The 22,833-nt window shown below is 45.8% G+C and overlaps 1 protein-coding gene across 4 annotated transcripts in view; it reads right to left on the bottom strand.

Annotated features, from left to right (window-relative positions):
* Positions 1–573: 573 nt before the first annotated feature.
* Positions 574–22,833, bottom strand: part of LOC113026149 (uncharacterized) — a 42,226-nt gene continuing 19,966 nt past the window's right edge. The window contains exons 1-2 of one of the 4 annotated variants that reach the window (XM_026174616.1): positions 15,649–15,846; positions 574–1,824 (exon numbers count right to left, since the gene is read on the bottom strand). In XM_026174616.1, coding sequence (XP_026030401.1) covers positions 949–1,752 — 804 coding nt within the window. In that variant the 5' untranslated portion in view covers positions 1,753–1,824; positions 15,649–15,846 and the 3' untranslated portion in view covers positions 574–948. Of the gene's footprint in view, positions 1,825–13,903; positions 13,996–14,955; positions 14,981–15,648; positions 15,847–22,833 lie in introns of those variants that run through there. The other 3 variants (XM_026174613.1, XR_003272880.1, XM_026174615.1) reach the window with 3 other exon arrangements.

Below are 22,833 nucleotides of genomic sequence, written 5' to 3'. Positions count from 1 at the left end.
CAACATCGAGTGTCAAGAATGAAGAATCTAGTTGACATTTGATGACTTTATGTAGAATAGTTGCAGACAAATACAGTACAATACAATCCAAAATATCATGCAAAGAGACTGTTTATCCTCGCAGACTACCTAATAAACTGAACCAAAAATGAGCAAAAACCAAAACAAGTTACCATAAAAATTTACATAAAATAAAATGGTTTTTTTTTCATTATTTTACATGTATACCTTTGATATTAATCAGTGAAGTAATTAAAGTCATTTTCACATGGTTAAACTGGTGATGAATTGCAGGTAGTCCAGTCACCTGATGATCCCAAATGTTCTCTGTAATACATGCATTTAAAAGAAACACACATTTTCCAATCAAAGCACATCCTTTGACAATGAAAGTCAAGAACATGAGAACTCCTTCTCATGTTCCCTTTTGCATTGAGCTGAACATGATAGTTTTTAAAACTGAAAGTAATGCATGAATAAAACATGATTCTACCCCTAAATTAAAAACAGTAAGTAGAAAAAACATTAAAAATATAAAGTACAGAATTTGGCTGACAGTTTGTTTTGTTTTATTTTGTTAAGTCTGTGGTTGAACTGAACAGAAAAAAAAATGCTTTGTCATGTCTCATGTGTTTGTCTCTGAAGGCTTTTAATTAGTGATGACACAAGAACACAGCTTTTCCAGTGAGAACAAAAGAAAATCAGTGAGAATCTCTTAATTCAGGTTAAATGTGGAGTAAAAACAGTCAAATAAATGTTTGCAGATCAGTGGAGAGGCTGTGGACCAGCTTTACATGGATATACAACAACATCCAGTCTGCTAACGGAGGTCATGAGGAAGCTCAGGCTCAAACTACATGAGTCCTTCATACAGTCCAGATCACAGTCTGGTGATCCTTTATTCTTAAAATTTTATTTGTTAGTCTGAACTGGTTCACAGGGTGGTTTCTATTCTCTCGTCTTTTCTGTGAAGTCACCGAGTTCATTTCTCATCTCATATAACTCATTAACAACCTTTTGACTCTGATCAGCTGACTGGATAATGGCCTCTTCTAACCTTTTATCGTTTTCAGGGGTTGCAGTCACCCTGAAGATGCTGACAATGAGAATCAGTAGCTGATTGATCGCATACAGCACTGATACAGATTCAGTCAAAACTCCTGCACTTTTCTCTTTAAGTTCAGACACTTGTCTAAGACACCTCTGAAGCTCCTCCACATCAGTCAGAGAGTTTTCAGCCTGAGCTTCTGCTGATTTTTCCTCCAACTTTTCACACGTCATCTTTATTTCTTCCAGGTTCTTCTTCATTGGTTCCACAATCGCCATGAATTCTTTCCCCAGTTCTTCTACTTTCTTTGCACTTCCACTCTCTGACATCATTTTTCTTATATTGGCTGCAACAACAGCAACTCCACCAGCAGCAAAAACTTTGCCTATAGCAGCAGCTCCAAATGGTAAACTCATCCCACCAGTGAACGGAGCTGCAACGATTGAGGCTCCAATGACTACAGCTGCTGCTACTGCTGCTCCTCCAGTAACAGCTCCCACGTTTCTCACTGTGTCCATTTTCCACTGCATGTCTTTTATTTTATTTGAAATCCTCAGAAACTCTTCTACAATTTCTCTCATCCTTGGTTCACTGGTGCTAAACTGCTGGATGAATAAAGCTGCTTCTTCAGTAAGTTTGTCCATTAATTCAGACAGATTAGGAGGCAGCTGTTTGCTGTGTCTTCTTTTTGGTCCAGAAGCCATTTTCGTCAGATGACCAACTTGCCCTCTAAACTTTTGCTTTGGATTGTAAATCAAACTGTGGTCATGGAGACTCTGTGGACACAAACAGAGATGCATTATTTTACAGTGAGACTGTAGGTTAACCAGTAAGGCTTTCACCAGTTTTATGGGGCTAACAAGGAAATGCACCACCAGAAGTGTTTTAATGAGAAATCTGTGACATGATGTTGGTGTCAAAAGGCATGAGGCAGTTCAGGATAAATTACAATAAATGGCTAATGTTGTTCATTAGAGGGCTCCTTCATCACCATTTTATGTGAAAGATGTCACTTCTCCAACTTTCCAGTTGCAGTTTTTTAACATAATCAGGCTGCCAACTGAGCCGGGTAGCCGCAGTTAGATCCACAATTGTGTCTGGCTCAACAACTGCTCCATGAAGGGAATAGCTGAACACAATGAAATGAAAACCGAAAGCAAAACCTACCCGGTCCCCAGGACAACTCCAGGCAAAGGTCCCATACTAAGCTGCTGAAGCCAGGCAACTTTACAAACAAACAGTTCAGTATTAGGCAATCCAGCAGAAGTGAAACACTAAGCAAAACGCTGCATGGAAAACCATGCAGGGTAGACAGCAGCTCTTCCCAGAGGACATACAGCAACAATGGTGGCCTCTGCAGGTTATACATTCTTAACCCTTGTGTTGTCAAAAATGACCCTGGTGTATGTCCTTATAGTGAAGGACCCTCCTGGTGCCACGCCCTCTGTCCCTGGTATTTTAGGAATGAATGTAATTCGCCGCTGTTATCAAGCTTTCGGGCTTGATAACAGCTGTTATCAAGCTGTTTGGGGCTTTCGGTGGCTCCTTGTTTAATTCTCCTTCTGTGTCACAGGCACCGAGACCAGTTTTTGAGGCCTTACATCAGTGTCACCAGTCTGCAGCCCAAGCCTCGGAGGACCCTGCCGGTACCGTCAAGGTACAGGGCCCGCGGGCCGTGCGGATACCTGGTGGCGTTATGCAGCTGGTGGCTAACACCTGTTCTCAGCAGTTGTCAGGTCAGGCTGTGCTTTTTGAGCCTTCTGAGTCCGGGTTGCCAGTTGGGTTGCTGGCCTCTCCATGTTTGGTCCAGGTGGATAAGGGCGTTGCCTACATCCCAGTCACCAATGTGGGGACAGCTGAAGCTGTTCTCCACCCGCGGAACCGTTTGGGAGTAATAAGCCAAGCTACGGTTGTTAGCCTCCCTGCTGGTGTTAGCGAGGAACACTCTTTTCCCGTCACAGTTTCCCAACCAGCAGCCCTGCTCAAGACATGGTGGATGCAATTGACCTGTCAGCTCTCGCTGAGTCAGAGCAACATGATGTCATGGTCTGGTTGGGCACCTGCAGGTCTCAGACAGCGGCTCCTCCTCCTTTAGGCGGAGTCCGGTTGCCCCTCCCTGGCTGACCACCTGTGAGCAATCGTGCCAGCGGTATATCAGACCTGCGCTCTCAACCACTCATCGCCTGAGTATCTGAATGAATGAATGAATGAATATTCTTTATTGTCATTGTCACAGGTACAATGAAATTGAAAGATGTCTCTGGTCAGTGGAACATCACAAAAGATAAATACTTAAAAACTATAATTAAATACTTAAAAACTATAATGATAGGATATAAAAGATAGAAATACATATAAAATACAGTATTCTCATACCGTAGATACACCCAAGCAATCCAGGCCTAAGGCCCCATACAGACACTCAACATACGACCTAGTTGATATATCACTCAAACAATCAATCACTCAATCAATTTGTTAGCGCATCCAACAAAACATGTCTGAAAGCATTCCAACATCAAGGGCACAAATGACAACAGGGGCAATGAAAGTCATCTACTTTTAGTAGCATTGAGACATGATATTGCAATTGGGTAGAAACTGTGTTTGAGTCTGTTAGTCCTTGTGTATGTTGTTCTATACCGTTTACCTGAAGGCAGCAGTTCGAACATGGAGTGTCCAGGGTGTGAGGTGTCCTTTATGATGTTATGGGCTCTTTTGAGGCAGCGGGAACTGTGTAGGTCTTTCAGTTTGAGGAGAGGGCAGCCGATTGTCCTTTGGGCAGCGTTGATTACTCCCTGGAGTGCTTTCCTCTGAGCCACTGTGCAGCTAGCGTACCATATGCCTATGCAGTATGTTAGTATGCTTTCGATGGAGGCTCTGTAGAAAGACACCAGCAGTCTCTGTGTGATGTTGTTCTTCCTAAGCACTCTCAGAAAGTACAGTCTCTGTTGTGTCTTTTTCAGTAGCTCAGAGGTATTCACACTCCAGGATAGGTTTCCCTCTATGCTGACTCCCAAGAAGCGGAAGTCTGCCACCCTCTCCACATAGTCGCCGCTGATGATTAGTGGTTGGATTTCTGTCTTGTGTCTTCTGTAGTCAATTATGAGTTCTTTGGTCTTTTTCGTGTTTAGGAGAAGGTTGTTATCCTTGCACCATGAAGACAGCCGCTCCACCTCATCTCTGTAGGCAGACTCATCTCCCCCAGATATGAGCCCCACCACAGTAGTGTCATCTGCGAACTTTACAATGGCGTTGCTCTGGTGGGCGGGGGTGCAGTCGTGTGTATAAAGCGAGTAGAGCAGTGGACTAAGCACGCAGCCCTGTGGCGACCCAGTGCTTAGATTTAGGGCTGGAGATGTGTAACATCCCACTCTCACTCTCTGTCTGCGGTCGGTGAGGAAGCTATTGATCCACTTACAGGTGCTGTGAGGAAGCCCTAGGTCTTTTAGCTTGGCGTCCAGTTTGTATGGAAGAATGGTGTTAAATGCCGAGCTATAATCCACAAAGAGCATACGCACATAGCTTCCTTGCCTCTCCAGATGTGTTAATGCTACATTGAGTGCTGTTGCTATGGCGTCCTCTGTCGATCGGTTTGCTCTGTAGGCAAACTGGTGTGGGTCAAGGCTGCTGGGTAGGGCTGCTGTAATGTGGTAACGCACAAGTTTCTCAAAGCACTTCATCACCACCGGGGTTAGTGCCACTGGTCTATAGTCATTTAGGCTAGAGATATGAGATTTCTTGGGCAAGGGTATTATGGTGGAGGTCTTGAGGCAGGGTGGGACGTTTGACTGTTCAAGGGATTGGTTAAAAATCCTGGTGAAAATATAGGCAAGCTGGTCTGCGCAGTCTCTCAGCACACGTCCTGGTACGCCATCTGGGCCGGCTGCCTTCCTCGGGTTAACAGCCCGCAGGGTGCGCCTCACTTCATGCTCCTCCAGAGTGATGATGGTACTGCTGCTGTGGGCTGTATGGTGTAGCTGTTCCTCTGAGGCATAGGGTGCAGTGACCTCAAAGCGTGTGAAGAAGATGTTCAGCTCCTCCGCCAATGCTGGGTCACCTTCAGCCATACCTGATTTGGACTTGTAGTTTGTCAGCTGCTGGACACCCTGCCACACCAGCCGGCTGTTCTTACTCTCCAGGTGGTTCTCGATCTTCTTCCTATAGTCCGCCTTGGCCTTCTTAATGCCTTTTTTCAGGTTGGCTCTAGCCCTGCTGTAGCTCTCCCTGCTTCCGGACCTGAAGGCGCTGTTCCTCTCTTTTAACAGCTGCTGGACTTCCCGGGTCATCCATGGCTTTTGGTTGGTGTAAACCCGGATCTGCTTGTCTACTGTGACAGTGTCTATACAGTGTTTGATGTAACAGAGGACACTGTTTGTGAACATTTCCAGGTCTTGATGTTGGAAGATATTCCAGTTGGTTCTGTCAAAGCAGTCCTGTAGCTGTTGAGAAGCGCCCTCTGGCCATGTTGTTATAGTTTTAGTGATGGTCGACGCAGTTTTCCTGATTGGGGCATATGCAGGAATTAGGAGCAGGGATAAATGGTCAGATTGGCCCAGATGTGGTAAGGGTCTTGCCCTGTAGCCCTTCTTGATGTTGGAATAGACTTTATCTAAGGTGTTAGCCCCTCTCGTGGCACACTTCACATGCTGGTGGAAATTAGGGATAGCTGTTTTTAAATCCACCTGATTAAAATCACCCGCTATAATGTGCACTGCGTCAGGATATTTATTGAGTTTATTGTTGATGTTCGTGTGCAAAAGCGCTAGTGCCACGTTAGTATTTGCATCTGGCGGTATGTAAACAGTTGTTATTACCACAACAGTGAACTCCCGTGGAAGATAGATGGGCCTGCATTTGACAGTCAGATATTCTATGTCCGGAGAACAGTGACGGTCTATGATCACTGTGTTTGTACACCAGCTGTTATTCACGTATATGCAGATTCCCCCTCCTTTTCTCTTACCGGAATTGTTTGTTCTATCCTGGCGCTGTGCGGTGTAGCCTGCTAGCTCAATAGCAGAGTCCGGGATGGACTGATGCAGCCAGGACTCAGTGATTAGAAGAATACATGAGTTTTTGATGTGATTGTCCGTTGTTATTTGTAACCTTAGTTCGTCCATCTTGTTCGCCAAGGATCTGACATTCGAGAGATATAAACTCGGGAGCGGTGGTTTGAAAGGCTTCCTCCTTAGCCTGGTTAGCACGCCAGCCCGGCAGCCTCGCTTCCTCCTTCTCTCTCGTCGCCGTCTGCGTCTCCCTCCCGCCGGAATAGTAATCCAAGGAGCGCCCGGTCTCCTCGCTACTTCCTCTGGTATTTTGTGTGAGTGGATGAATTCCATGGTCACGCTCACACGGTAACTCACTCCGATCTTAAGAAGATCATGTCTGCTGAAGATGTTATTCGCTTGACTGATCGCGCACAAAACAAAACACAAAACGTACAAAGATAACCAAACACCACACTGACCAGTGGTACATCGAGCTGCTGCAACTGTGTGCGCCGCCATCTAGCCCACATCCTGCTATTCCCATGTTAGTTCAGTGGAGCATCCTAAAACCTTGTCTTAACGCCGTGTGATGACTGACCTGTCTTTTCTTGTCCTCAGCGATAGCACCCGGAGTGGAGATCTTGTTCCCCTCGCTCCCGTCCTCCTGGACCTGGGCCGCCAGCTGCTCACACAACGTGGCCTGCCGACCCACTGCTCACCTGCCTGCCTCCCCACGCCTCGACCGCTTCCGGGTTTTCCGCTCCACCTGTCCCCTCCATCTGAAACCAATGCCCCGGCCCCTACCTAGTCCTGTTTCTACCTCCCCGCTGTCCCCGCTGTTCAGCCGTCTCCTAGAGGTGTCTAGGTCGCCCTCATTTTCACAGACGAATCCTACGCGCCACTAGTGTGGTGGCGTCGCTTTGTGTTTCACCTTTGTTTTCCCTGTGGGCGGAAATAAATCATTTGTTTTCTGTCACCTCGCTTCCGGGTTGGTTTCTGCGCCTGTGTCCATCCCTGTTCCCTCGTGCCGTTGAGCCGTGACAGTATACTCAGGCCAGTTATATGGACACAGCGGACCCAGCCCGCGTAGCGATCAGTAAGCAGGGGGCTATTATCGGTAGCCACGAACAGACGCTGCAGTACCTACTGGCTCAAGTGCACACACTCACAGACGAGCAGGCTAAAATGCAATCCGACATTCAGTCCCTTCAACCCTCGGCGGAGTCGGAACCCGCCGCCGGTAGCTCAGCGCTGCCCGCCCCGACCGCGCCGTTGCCTCAGCCCGCGGTGGATCCCGAGCCCCAGCGGGGTCACCTGTTTCGCGACGCGGCCTCCCCGGAGCCGGAGCCGTATGCGGGTGACCCAGGGGCCTGTAGCGGTTTTCTGTTACAGTGCGAGCTGGCGTTCGGACGTTCGCCCCGCTCTTTCGTTTCGGACACGGTTCGAGTTTCCTATATAATAGGGAAACTGCGCGACCGAGCCCTGAATTGGGCCGAGGCATACCTGAGCGTACACCCGTTGCCGTCCTGTAGCTATGATGCTTTTCTCGGCGAGTTCAAAAGGACTTTTGCCCACCCCATCTTGGTGGGCAGTGCGGTTCGCCGGCTGTTAAATCTCCGTCAGGGCCGCCGTAGCATCGCGGACTACTTGATCAACTTCCGCACCGCCGCAGCGGCAGTCGGCTGGCCCGATAAGGCCCTTCAGGGAGTCTACTCGCAGTTGCTAAACGAGGACATGAAGGATCAGCTAGCGTCCCGTGACGAACCGGTTACCTTCGAGGAGTTAGCCACGCTCTCGCTTCACATTGACAACAGACTGCGGGAGCGAGAGCGGGAGAGGAACTCCAGCACCCGTCGGCCAGTGCGGCGTGCGTCACCTGTTTACATTCCCCCGTCGCCACTTCCGGTTCAGCCATCAGCCCCAGTCGCTGGGGAGAGGGCTGACCCGGAACCGGAACCCATGCAGCTCGGGCAATCCCGGTTGTCTCCGCAAGAGAGAGAGAGACGTCGCCGCGCTCGTTCGTGTTTTTACTGCGGTTCCGCGGAGCATTTCATTGCCGCCTGTCCGGAGAAGGGAAAAGGGGACGCCCGCCGGTAAGTCCGGGGATACGGGTGGGCGGTACCTATAGTGATTCTAAGCCCCGCTTCCTGTTGCCGGTTACGCTCTTGCTCGGCTCCGCAACCCACACGTCCCGGGCGTTAATCGATTCGGGCGCTGAGCAGAGTCTCATTGATATGAAACTAGCCAAGCAACTGAATATTCCCCTGTTCGAGTTGGAGTCTAGCCTCCCAGCTAAAGCACTGGATAACCAAGTTTTCTCCCACATCACTCACCGTACCGCTCCTGTTACTGTAGTCGCCTCAGGCAACCATAGGGAAAGGCTCCCCTTCCTGACGTTCCATTCCTCCAGCATCCCCATCGTCCTTGGTTTCACCTGGCTAAAGCTACATAACCCACATCTGGATTGGGCTGGGCAAAATGTAATAAGTTGGAGCCCGTTTTGCCATGCCAATTGTCTCGTCTCAGCCCCGCCGTCAGCCGTTGCCGAGCCCGCACGTGACGCGAGTGCTGCCGTGGACCTTTCTGTCGTACCGTCAGTGTACCACGATTTGAGGGAGGTGTTTAACAAGGACAAAGCCCAAGCACTGCCCCCGCACAGGCCATATGACTGTTCCATTACGTTGTTACCGGGCTCCCCCCTACCCACGAGCCGCCTTTACAATCTGTCTCATCCTGAGAAGGCAGCCATGGAAAAGTACATAAAGGACTCCCTGGCGGCCGGCATCATCAGACCCTCCTCTTCGCCTGTCGGGGCCGGATTCTTCTTTGTCGGTAAGAAGGACGGCTCGCTCCGTCCCTGTATTGATTACAGGAGGCTTAATGACATAACAGTAAAAAACAAATACCCATTGCCGCTGATCAGTTCCGCCTTTGAGCCGCTTCACGGTGCCACCATTTTTACCAAGTTAGACCTCAGGAATGCATATCACCTCGTCAGAATCAGGGAGGGCGACGAGTGGAAAACCGCTTTTAACACTCACTTGGGGCACTTCGAATATTTAGTGATGCCCTTCGGTCTCACAAACGCCCCGGCGGTCTTTCAAAACCTGGTGAACGACGTCCTGCGAGATTTCCTGGACCGCTTCGTCTTCGTTTATCTCGACGATATTCTGATTTTTTCCAAAGACGTGGTGGAACATCGGGCGCACGTCAGAGCCGTGCTGCAGCGGTTGCTGGAAAACAAATTGTACGTAAAGGCGGAGAAATGCGTGTTCCACTCACCTTCCGTCTCCTTCCTGGGCTACGTCCTCGCGGGGGGGCAGGTGAAGACTGACCCGGCTAAGGTTACGGCAGTCGTGCAGTGGCCCGTACCTGCGTCCCGGCGGCATCTGCAGCGCTTCTTGGGCTTCGCAAACTTCTACCGGCGCTTCGTCAGGAACTACAGCCAGGTAGCAGCGCCGCTGACCCGGCTGACGTCACCGAAGCTCCCTTTTATTTGGAGCCAGGAGGCCGGAGCAGCGTTTACCAAGTTAAAGGCACTGTTTACCTCGGCGCCGGTTTTGGTTCACCCCGACCCCGGGAGACAGTTTATTCTCGAGGTGGATGCATCTGACATCGGGGTGGGGGCGGTGTTATCCCAGCGCTCCGGCACGGCGTCCAAGCTCCATCCGTGCGCCTTTTTCTCCCGTCGTTTATCACCTGCTGAGCGGAATTACGACGTGGGGGATAGGGAACTGTTGGCTGTGAAGCTGGCCTTGGAGGAGTGGCGGCACTATCTCGAGGGGGCGGAGCACCCATTCATAGTGTGGACAGATCACAAGAACTTGACGTACATTCGTGCAGCCAAGAGACTGAACTCACGTCAGGCACGCTGGTCCATGTTTTTCAGTCGCTTTAACTTTTCAATCTCTTACCGCCCAGGGTCCCGCAACGTGAAACCGGATGCCCTTTCCCGGCAGTTTGACGCCGCGGGGGAGTCGTCCGCCGTGCCCACCATCCTCCCTGCGAGCGTCAAGGTTGGTTCCCTCACGTGGGAGGTGGAGGAGGACATCCGTCGGGCACTGGAGACCGAGCCGGACCCCGGCACAGGGCCCCCTGACCGCCGCTTTGTCCCTAAGGCGGCCCGCTCCAAAGTGATCGACTGGGTCCACAAGGGGAGATTCTCCTGCCATCCAGGAGGCGCGCGGACGAGTGCCCTTATTAAAAGGTATTTCTGGTGGGGGTCTATTGATAAAGATGTCAAGGAGTATGTGGCCGCCTGCTGTGTTTGTGCTAGGGGCAAATCTAACACGCAACGCCCGGCTGGGTTGCTGCAGCCTCTCTCTATTCCACGGCGCCCCTGGTCGCATATTTCTTTGGATTTCGTTACTGGTCTACCTGTTTCTTCTGGCAAGACCGCGATCCTCACTGTGGTCGACAGGTTTTCCAAAGCAGCTCACTTTGTCGCCCTCGAGAGACTCCCCACATCCACTGAAACCGCTAATCTGCTAGTCGACCATGTGTTTAGGCTGCACGGGATACCCTCGGAGGTCGTCTCAGACAGGGGACCGCAATTTACATCGCAGGTCTGGAGGGCGTTCTGTACATCCCTGGGAGCGAAGCCATGTTTGAGCTCTGGACACCACCCTCAGACTAATGGTCAGACCGAACGCCTCAACCAGGAATTGGAGGCCACTCTCCGCTGCGTCGCTGCCTCCAACCCGGCTTCCTGGTCATCGTTATTGCCGTGGGCGGAGTACGCACACAACTCCCTCACCTCGTCAGCGACGGGTCTCTCGCCTTTTGAGGCCTCTCTCGGCTACCAGCCACCCCTTTTTCCGGAGCGCGAGACCGACCTTGAGGTCCCCTCCGTCCAGCACCATCTGCAACGCTGCCGACGGGTGTGGTCGCGCACCCGCCGGGCCTTGGGCCTGTCCGTCGCCCGCCAGCGCCGCTACGCGGATCGCCGCCGCAAGGCGGCACCTGCCTACGCCCGGGGACAGAAGGTGTGGCTATCCGCCAGAGACATTCCCCTCAGGACGGACTCCCGCAAGTTGGCCCCACGCTTCATCGGTCCTTTTGAGGTGGAGCGGGTGGTTGGCCGCTCCGCGGTCAGGCTAAAGTTGCCCTCCTCGTTACGGGTCCACCCGACCTTCCACGTCTCCCAAGTCAAGCCGGTTGTGGTGAGTCCGTTGTGCCCGCCTCCTGCTGCCCCGCCGCCCGCCCGGCTCATCGGTGGGCATCCTGCCTTCACGGTCCGCCGCATCCTGGATGTACGCCGCCGGGGGAGGGGCAGGCAGTTCCTGGTCGACTGGGAGGGGTACGGGCCGGAGGAGAGGTCCTGGGTTCCCCAGTCCCGGATTCTCGACCCCGCCTTGCTTTCGGCATTCTACAGAGGCCGGTCGCCGAGAGGCGACCCTTGAGGGGGGGGTGGTGTCATGGTCTGGTTGGGCACCTGCAGGTCTCAGACAGCGGCTCCTCCTCCTTTAGGCGGAGTCCGGTTGCCCCTCCCTGGCTGACCACCTGTGAGCAATCGTGCCAGCGGTATATCAGACCTGCGCTCTCAACCACTCATCGCCTGAGTATCTGCTATTCCCATGTTAGTTCAGTGGAGCATCCTAAAACCTTGTCTTAACGCCGTGTGATGACTGACCTGTCTTTTCTTGTCCTCAGCGATAGCACCTGGAGTGGAGATCTTGTTCCCCTCGCTCCCGTCCTCCTGGACCTGGGCCGCCAGCTGCTCACACAACGTGGCCTGCCGACCCACTGCTCACCTGCCTGCCTCCCCACGCCTCGACCGCTTCCGGGTTTTCCGCTCCACCTGTCCCCTCCATCTGAAACCAATGCCCCGGCCCCTACCTAGTCCTGTTTCTACCTCCCCGCTGTCCCCGCTGTTCAGCCGTCTCCTAGAGGTGTCTAGGTCGCCCTCATTTTCACAGACGAATCCTACGCGCCACTAGTGTGGTGGCGTCGCTTTGTGTTTCACCTTTGTTTTCCCTGTGGGCGGAAATAAATCATTTGTTTTCTGTCACCTCGCTTCCGGGTTGGTTTCTGCGCCTGTGTCCATCCCTGTTCCCTCGTGCCGTTGAGCCGTGACACATGAGGTACGGTTACTTTTGCAGAAGTACCGCTCTGTTTTCTCCACTCATGAGGGAGACTTGGGCTGCACAAACCTCATTTCGCACGACATACCTCTGCTTGATGACGCACCCGTCCGGCAGAGATACAGGCGAATTCCTCCTTCTGATTATGAGGCTGTCAGGGCCCATATCAATCAGCTATTGGAGGCCCAGGTAGAGTAGCAGTCCTTATGCCTCTCCCATTGTGTTGGTCCGCAAGAAGGATGGAAGTCTCCGTCTGTGCGTTGACTACTGTTTGCTGAATAGCAAAACGAGGAAGGACTCCTTCCCTTTACCTCGCATCGAGGAAAGTCTGGATGCCCTTGCTGGCGCACGCTGGTTTTCTACCATCGACCTGGCCAGCGGGTACAACCAGGTGCCAGTTTCTGAGCAGGATAAGCCCAAGACCACTTTTTGCACGCTGTTTGGCCTGTTCGAGTGGAATCGAGGATGTAGGTATCTATGAATAATAACTATTATGCATACTCATATATTTATATAACCAACTAATTTCTTGCAATACCACAAGGATCTTGAGCTTTATTGTGAAAGGTTTATGTGGAACATAAGCAAGCGGACACGCGAAGGTGTTACCGTCACTGTTTCTAACGACAACGCATAAAATCAGGCGCTTGTCCGTCCGTAGTGTGGTTATATTAAATATAAGACAAAGAGAGAACTTTAAGAAATTAATATAGCCACTACAGTGACCATCAAAACGATGAACAAATATTGCCGTAAACAGTTTATTTTGCGACACCACGAAACAAACGATAGCGTAAAATGAAACGATAGACGTTTTTATATCGTCATCCGATATATATCGTTATATCGAACAGCCCTACTGGGAGAGAAGAAAAGTGCTATATAAGAATCAGTCCATTTACCAAGATAAAACAATTGCATTAGCTTACATTTAACAATTAGCATTCAATAAGAATAACATATCCACTCACCACAAACACAGGACAGGACTCTGTTTCAAAATTGCTGATAGAAGGATCACTACTTACTCTGTGTCTGCTGGAAATGAGTAGCTGGTTACACTATAAACAGTGTTGCCAGCTACTGGGTAACTTTCTAAATCTCTTATCGTTTAAGCCAACAGAACCAGATGACGACAGACATGCAGCCTACCTGTAGCTGCTGCTGTTGTAGCTGTGAGATATCATGACCTGGAGAAGGCATAGTAGTAACAGAGCGGGGAGAGTAACCTGGCCAACTACACTTGCATTAGCAGACTGATTGGATGGAAGTGGGATCATTTTCAGTGTTACCTGCCTGGAAAACATGGTTTTCATCCCACTCAGACTTTTCTATGTGCGTTTCCACTGGTTACATTTGGGCAATAAAATCTAAGTTAAGTAATTAAAGTTCACAACACAATGGCCTGTTACCAGATTTAGAACTGAGAATTACTGATCACTCACAATGATGCCATAATCTGGTGTACAAGGCTTAAATACTAAAAGAAACCTATGCATAAATGAGCCACACCAGCTGCTTTAATAAAACAGCACTAAACGATGACATAGAAATGAGAACAGACTGAACCAGCCATATAAGCAAATAATTCAAACGTGTGTGCGCATGTAGGTATGTGAATGAATTCTACACTGCCATGTAGACAAATAGCAGCACATATGCTTACACACGGAAACAGAAAGAATGAGAAAGCATGAAGCAACCTGACCTGAAAGAATCTTCAGTCTCTGAAAAAAACTTCATGAAAAATAATTTAAAATTAAAACTTTTTAAAGTTTCACCTTCACTTTCCCGCTCAATGCAGAGTTTATCTGAGGGTTAGAGTCCTCCTTTGACCTGCAGTGCTGTGTCCTTCTGATGACTCACGCTTCAAAATGGCAGTGACTCAAACTTCCTTATTAAGACACACCCGCCCTCACTGGTTTCAGGAAGAGGTTATTTAACTTGTTTTTTTGGTTGTTTAACTTTATTCATAAAGCATTGTCATACAGATGGTATGTTTTTACTGTAAAACATGAACAAACTGTTCCCAGACAACAGAAATAATAAAGCAGCTTAGAATTATAACCAAAAATGTCAAACTTTAACACATTAAGAAAAATTACAGTTTAATTTCATCTCCTGACAAACCTTAATTAAATAAGAAGAAATGGCTGGATGGATGCAAGGAAGATGTAATGGGGAAAAAAATGTCATGGCTGTGTGAAGGTAGGCAGGAATGGCGGACCCAAGAGCTGGACTCATGTAGGCAAAGTGGATTCAAAATATCCAGCTTTATTGAGGGGTAGCAGACAGAACAGAACACTAGCCAAACTGGGAAAGAAAAACTAACAGGCAGGCAAGTTCGCAAATAGAACACACAGTGAAGTGTGAGGGACGACGTGACAATGAGCAGGGGCAGACGCAGACTAGAGCTGACCCACCCGATGGATTAATAAAGCTTTATTTAATCTTATCTAAGCTAACAACTTCTGATCTCAGGCAAACTTATTTACTCTGGAACAAAACAAACACTGAAAAAAGCCAAACATTTACATTTTTAAGTTATCCGAGTGACTTATATATCATGTTTAACCTGCAGGGGTCTGAAAACAATGAAGCCGGGAGTCCGCTGCTCTCGCCGGGTCGAGTGACCATGGAAACCCCCGGCTACCTATCGAGCGGGAGGGTAACAGACGTTTCCGAAAACGTCGAAGCACTTTTGAAAATATGCGGTCTTGATAAACCGAGCAGATATTTAAAGTTTCAACAGCTACTTTCTTGCCTGAAAATATGTTGAAAGTTTGACCCAGAAAGATTAATTAGAGTAATTGTAACACACCCCAAGCAAGAGGGCGGCTGACAGATTATGTCTGGTTCTGAAAAAAACAGATAAATCATGAGATGGACGACAGGTAGTGTGTTTCCTCTCTCGCTTCTGCCAGATCTTTATTTAAACACATTCATGTGTTCACAACAGGTTGCAAAAACTTCTTAGCATCTCTGTCTCACATTCCCAAAGCCCGAAATCAGAATAAACTAAAATAGTATAGTAATAGTATAAACAAAAATCTAAACAGTCATCTCTGTTGTTTGTTACTAAGAGCTATAAATCACACTTTTTTCACACATCGTTTGATAAAGCAAACATTCCAGTACTGTACCATATACTAATGGCGTATCTGTGTAGTGGAAATCTCCACATCAACATTGCAGAGCGATCAGAATTATTATAGGTTATTACACTAACTTTAGACAATAACAGTGACAACATATCAAACTGTCTCTGCGAACACATTAACTCAAATATACAGGAGCCGTGGTGTACTTTTGTTACAAGAGGGTGCCTTAAGTTTAGAAAACAGCAAAGCTAAAAGCTACTCTAGGATGTGGCGAGCTAAGCTAGCTCCTACTCTCGATCGTAACACATTTCAATGAGCCAAACAGACGAATACAGATCCCAGCAAAACAAACTGCTGGTCAGGTTTTACCCTTATTTGGCATGTAAATTATGTGGACCACATGTGTGGCCTTATTACTTACTAACCTGAAAAAAACAGATAAATCATGAGATGGACGACAGGTAGTGTGTTTCCTCTCTCGCTTCTGCCAGATCTGAAGACGAGCAGTAGCGTCACACTAAACCATCTCACTGGGGCGGAAGTGCCCCCTTGTGGCGTAACTAGGGATCACACCACATGTTGGATCTCCAACAAAAATCACAAGATTAAGGCCCTTCCTTAACAAAACTACACCTAAAAGCTTATACAATATACAAAAATTAAATCACATAATGTGACCACACATTACAGTGTGTCACATAATATTAAAACTTACTAGCGGCCGCCATTGTTGGAAACTGGAATTGGCCGGGTCGCGCTATGAATTCTGGGATATGGTGGGCCACGAAAGACACACCCGACCCATCCTTCAAATTCGGGGAAATGAAGGATGCATTTGTTGGCCGCATTTGAAGGAGTCGACGAATTGGGACAGCCTTCGTTGCCTGGCTGTGACGTAATCGGTCTTCAAATGCGGCCTCCGGACAATGCAGCCTACGTTTTGGGACACAGCTACTCACTCACCCCCTCCTTTCCTGTGGTGAATAGTAATATGAACGAATCACTCAGGAGTCACTCACCCTCTCCCATCCTGGCTCACAGCTTCTTTTTCTTCTTGGTTGGCAACCAATGTTAAGGCACATTACCGCCCACAGCTCAGTGGACATTGAGATGAGAAAATATATATTTGACACATTTGAGGAAAATAGTAATAAAATCAAATAAATAAAATAAATGTTCCCTTTAGAAATCTTTTTTTGTTCTTTTTTGCTCTATAAAAATAGTTGTTTTTCTTTTTCAATCACTCATCTTAGCAGTAGGATTTACATGAAAAGAGAAACAAATTAAGTTTGAGTGAAAATCTACATTTTTTGCACTGTCTGGGCAACTGACTCAGGGACTCAAATGACTCAAAAAACCCGATTCACTTTGGTGAGTGACTCATTCAAACTCGATTCAGTAAAAAGAATCAAATTTGCCATCACTAGTCCCAATCCAGCGACCGCACGCTTCGTAGTGCGCATTTGTAGACGGATTACATCGCAGCGATGCGACGAGGGGTATCCTAATTCGAAGTGTACTCCAAATGCGGTCAACAAATGCGCAGTTCATTTCCCCAAATTTGAAGTCTGGGTCCGTGTAGACTTCATGGTCCCATATATCCCACAATTCATAGCGCGGCGGTGGGTGTAGATATTTTTTTGGGAAAAAACGTCAGGCGGCTGAAGCGAGGCGGCCGAAGAGTAAACTTTCAAAAGTAAGTACTGAATATTATGTCACTTATTTATGTGCGAATGTTTAATAATGAAGAACATTAAAACATTACTGTTGGCCACATGTCGGCAAAGTTATGTGACATTAGTGATGTTTGTACTTTCAGCGTTTACTTGATTTTAAAGCCTTTACTTTAAAATATACGCCGTTCAATAGTTGAACTTAATCTTAAAGACAATGTGAGAATTTTATGGATAATTAAAGTCAGTAATATATTGTTATGGAAATTTTAACAACACACCCAGTGAGCTTGATTTGAAGTGGGGGGGGGCTATACCTTATCCTTCACAGAGAGAATTATGACCTTGTTTTCTGCTTGGCCGTCACCTAAGGATTTACATCCCTGATAAGCAGAAGGAGTCCCACTATCTGTTTAACGTCTCCCATTACAATTGCCTCACTGTGTTAACATAACACATGCATGTAAACTAGTGACAGGAGTGCTCTTACTATAGTAAAGTGAGAACGTGATATTACTATAACTAATGTGATATGATTAAATATGTGATTGATACATGAGAAAAGAAATCTGCCACCACAATGTCCACAAACACAACAAGCTGAAAGTCAGTGATGCTGCTCGGTTTGCAGTCCTGAATATCACGGCACAAGCAGGATTCACTGCACTGTTAATGTTAGCTATGTTATATTGCTGCCTCTGTTCGGTGGTGTCGAGCCAAACGGACTTTAACGTGTGTTTGAACGAGCTGACGGTTCACTCGTTAAGCTGAAAGAAAGATGCTTTAATCACAGGAGTCACACATGTGTCCACTGTACCATCTGGGAACTCTTCTTGTTTAGCACTCGTAATAACACAAACACTAAATCCTCCTGTTTGCAGCAGTGTGTACACCTGAGACTGTCACCTGTCTGTCTGTCCTGCACTCACTCTCTTTTTCTTTCTCTCTGATTGTGGAATAAAAGTATGAACATGTGTTTATAAGTTACACTTGTGTTTGAATCCTGCAGCTTATCACACATTTGATTTCTATGTGTGACAACTGCAAGTGTCCAGAGTGAGGACAGACTGAGGGACCCACTGCTGCACATCATCTGTGAGGCTTTTCACCCCTGATGATCCACCAGGACAAACTCAGCAGTGTGTGAGGAAGAGGAGGAGGAAGAGCCAGCAGCTGACAGATGGAGAGAATAGACAGACTGTTCCCTGTTTGTGAAGGACTGCTATAAAAGTTTAAAATAACTAATTGTCTGTCCTGAATCAGTCTTATTAGGTAATGTTCAAATAATTGTATCCTCCCAGTGTTTTCAGTGTGGGAGAAAGTACTCAGGGCCTTCAAGTTACACACTATGAAAGGCAGCAACAAGTTTAATGTTCAGAAACCTAAAGTATGTATCAGCAGCAGAATGGAACTAAAAAATAAATGTTTGTTCCAGTTCTATGAAGCTTTGAGTATTTTGGATTAGTAGCACTGCTGTGTTTGTTGCATCATATTGCTGTAATTGTTTAAATGCTTTATATATTCTGAGGTAAGTTGATCTATAGTGTTACATCATATTCTATAAGGATGTTATGTGTTTGGATACTTTCTGCCCAGTTTGACCCATTTAGCAGACGTCAGCCGGTTTAAGGCTCTGATATCTATTCTGTATGACTTAAAGCAGTTATGACATGGTCTGATTTTCTCACCCAATAAAGGAATATTTCATATATCAGTCTACTCTTCATTCTATCACCAACAGTTATCACAGCTCGTACATTAGCTTTTTACACATGTATGTAAGCATTGAGCCAAATGTAATAATGCCAACATATTAAACGAACAATGTTTGTCTCTTATGTATAATACATCTATATATACACTGTCAAAGATACTTGTCTTTGAGTGAAGATTTAATGTGATAGGAAATATAAATAACTGCAACTTGAATCTTTGACACAGAGTTCAGGCTCACTGCTGTAATATATCCTGTAATATATATCATAATAATCTGACAATACATATAATATTGGCCATATTATATTTACATTAAATCCAGGACAGACACAGCGTCATGAGTGGACATAATAACATCATGGACAGACAGACGGAACACAGAGAAGTGGGACCAGGGCAGGCACCGAACAGAAACCTAACAAATGGCAAATCTTAACAGAATACATAATCATAATAAACAAGAACATTAAATATTATTAAGAAACACAAAACACTGAGTTGTCAGACTCAGGACCACGACAACAAAATCAATTAAATTTCAGTTTTGTAGGCATCATATTTAAAATTACCCTTTATTTCTCAGTTTAAACATTTCACATTTTTTTTATGTTCTATTATGAATAAAATATAGGTTTATGAGAATTATGAATACTTGTGTTCTGTTCTTAATTACATATTAAACAGCATCCCAACTTTGATGATTTTGTGACCTTTTGAAACCTCTGTTTTGATCCTTGGTTCTAAAGATTCCTCAACATGCTACAGTATATTATTTAATCTTAAAAATCATTATGGAGATTTCCCATGTACCAATACAGGGTGCCCAGATACCACCAGTGGTACGTGTACCATAGTTGGAGAACCACTGACCTAGATTATTAAATGAATCCATAAAAAATACTAATACAAGGAACATATCGAGTATCCAGACTATAAATATTAATGTGTATCTCGGAAATGACAACGGCAATTCCAGTACCGCAATGTGGAAAAGATCTGGCCTTCTCTCACGGCTCTGACTTCTAGATTAAAACCCGCCACAATATCATTCACAGTTATTCACAGACTTGATACTTTATACATTTAAATGGGTTTAGAGGCACCCAACTGCATATTGCACCTTGAGTAGCACTGACAACTATTTTAATGCCACATGGACCTGCACACCTGCTAACCTATTCTGGATATTAGTAAGTCCCTGCTTTACCAACCCTTTGTTTGCTGGGCAGTCACTGAAGTTGAAAATCTCCCAAACAAATACATAAATCCCCTCCTTGTCTCTCTAACTAACTCCAAGAAAATGATTCTTGTTACCTGGAAATCACAGAAGTTGTTACATATTTCTAAATCTGACTATACCTACTAGACAACTGCATAACTACGCACATGCACACACAAAAACTTTCGGTATTTTCTCTTAACAATTGTACTTACATGATATTTATATGAGGTTGTGGTTATTATTTATTTATTATTAATTGCTACTTTTACTTTGTAATGAGACTACTATGTTGTTATTTTATGTTATTAGTGTTATTGCTATTATTATCATTATGGGTATTGAGGACATTTTGAGGGCATTTTGTATTATTATTTCATTATATATTTTTTATAATTTTTATTATCATCAAATTATTTCATTTACCATTGCAATCAGCATACATACTGCACTGTGCATAGTTAATGCACTGCACTCGGTTTAATCATGAATATTTTTGTGTGTGCATCTGTCCTCACAGGACTGTTTTTATTGTAGATCACAATAAAACAAAAGAAGCATGGAGAGGGGTTTGAAGAGAATCAAAATGTAGGAGAACAATGTAGCTGATGGGAAGTATCTTTATTTGGCCAAAGAAAAACATCCAAACCCAAAGTACAAAATGAAACAAAGACTGGAGTCCAGAAACATACAGAAAAACACACCAGGAGCTGAATTTCAACTGAAAAAAACTAAAGAGCAGAAAAACAGGATAACACTACTGGTGAATTAAACAATTCAATTCAATTCAATTCAATTTTATTTATATAGCGCCAAATCACAACAAAAGTCGCCTCAAGGCGCTTCATAGATACAGAGAAAAACCCAACAATCATATGACCCCCTATGAGCAAGCACTTTGGCGACAGTGGGAAGGAAAAACTCCCTTTTAACAGGAAGAAACCTCCGGCAGAACCAGGCTCAGGGAGGGGCGGCCATCTGCTGCGACCGGTTGGGGTGAGAGAAGGAAGACAGGATAAAGACATGCTGTGGAAGAGAGACAGAGATTAATAACAGATATGATTCAATGCAGAGAGGTCTATTAATACATAGTGAGTGAGAAAGGTGACTGGAAAGGAAAAACTCAATGCATCATGGGAATCCCCCGGCAGCCTACATCTATTGCAGCATAACAAAGGGAGGATTCAGGGTCACCTGGTCCAGCCCTAACTATATGCTTTAGAAAAAAGGAAAGTTTTAAGCCTAATCTTAAAAGTAGAGATAGTGTCTGTCTCCCGAATCCAAACTGGAAGCTGGTTCCACAGAAGAGGGGCCTGAAAACTGAAGGCTCTGCCTCCCATTCTACTTTTAAATACTCTAGGAACAACAAGTAGGCCTGCAGAGCGAGAGCGAAGTGCTCTAATAGGGTGATATGGTACTACAAGGTCATTAAGATAAGATGGGGCCTGATTATTTAAGACCTTGTATGTGAGGAGCAGGATTTTGAATTCAATTCTGGATTTAACAGGAAGCCAATGAAGGGAAGCCAAAACAGGAGAAATATGCTCTCTCTTTCTAGTCCCTGTCAGGACTCTTGCTGCAGCATTTTGGATTAGCTGAAGGCTTTTCAGTGAGTTTTTTGGACATCCTGATAATAATGAATTACAGTAGTCCAGCCTGGAAGTAATAAATGCATGAACTAGTTTTTCAGCGTCACTCTGAGACAGGATATTTCTAATTTTAGAGATGTTGCGCAAATGGAAGAAAGCAGTCTTACATATTTGTTTAATATGTGCGTTGAAGGACATGTCCTGGTCAAAAATGACTCCAAGGTTCCTCACCGCGTTACTGGAGGCCAAGGTAATGCCATCCAGAGTAAGAATCTGATTAGATACCATATTTCTAAGATTTTCAGGGCCGAGTACAATAACCTCAGTTTTATCTGAATTAAGAAGCAGAAAGTTAGCGGCCATCCAGGTCTTTATGTCTTTAAGACATTCCTGCAGTTTAACTAATTGGTGTGTGTTATCTGGCTTCATGGACAGATAGAGCTGGGTGTCATCTGCATAGCAGTGAAAATGTATGCTATGTCTTCTAATGATACTGCCTAAGGGAAGCATGTATAATGTAAACAGAATTGGTCCTAGCACTGAACCCTGTGGAACTCCATAATTAACCTCAGTGTGTGAAGAGGACTCTCCATTTACATGCACGAATTGGAGTCTATTAGATAGATATGATACAAACCACTGCAGCGCAGTACTTGTAATACCTACAGCATGTTCTAATCGCTCTAATAGGATATTATGATCAACAGTATCGAACGCTGCACTGAGGTCTAGCAGGACAAGCACAGAGATGAGTCCACTGTCAGAGGCCATAAGAAGATCATTTGTAACCTTCACTAAAGCTGTTTCTGTGCTGTGCTGAGCTCTGAAACCTGACTGAAACTCTTCAAATAAACCATTCCTCTGCAGATGATCTGTTAGCTGTTTGACAACTACTCTTTCAAGGATTTTTGATATGAAAGGAAGGTTGGAGATTGGCCTATAATTAGCTAAGACTGCTGGGTCTAGAGATGGCTTTTTGAGTAAAGGTTTAACTACAGCCAGCTTGAAGGCCTGTGGTACATAGCCGATTATTAGAGATAGGTTGATCATATTTAAGATCGAAGAATTAATTAATGGGAGGACTTCTTTGAGCAGTTTTGTAGGAATGGGGTCTAAAAGACACGTTGATGGTTTGGAGGAAGTAATTATTGAAGTTAACTCAGAAAGATCAATTGGAGAAAAAGAGTCTAACTTAATATCAATGGTACTAAGAGTAGCTGTAGATAATATTACATCTGTGGGATGATTATTGGTAATTTTTTCTCTAATGATAAAAATTTTATTTGTGAAGAAGTTCATGAAGTCATTACTAGTTAACGTTAAAGGGATGGTTGGCTCAAAAGAGCTCTGACTTTTTGTCAGCCTGGCTACAGTGCTGAAGAGAAACCTAGGGTTGTTCTTATTTTCTTCAAT

This window comes from Astatotilapia calliptera, chromosome 7 (genome assembly GCF_900246225.1).
Source record: "Astatotilapia calliptera chromosome 7, fAstCal1.2, whole genome shotgun sequence".
NCBI classification, from domain to species: Eukaryota; Metazoa; Chordata; class Actinopteri; order Cichliformes; family Cichlidae; genus Astatotilapia; species Astatotilapia calliptera.
The sequence above is the reverse complement of the archived record's forward strand: the minus strand, read 5'-3'. Positions and strand labels throughout refer to the sequence as shown.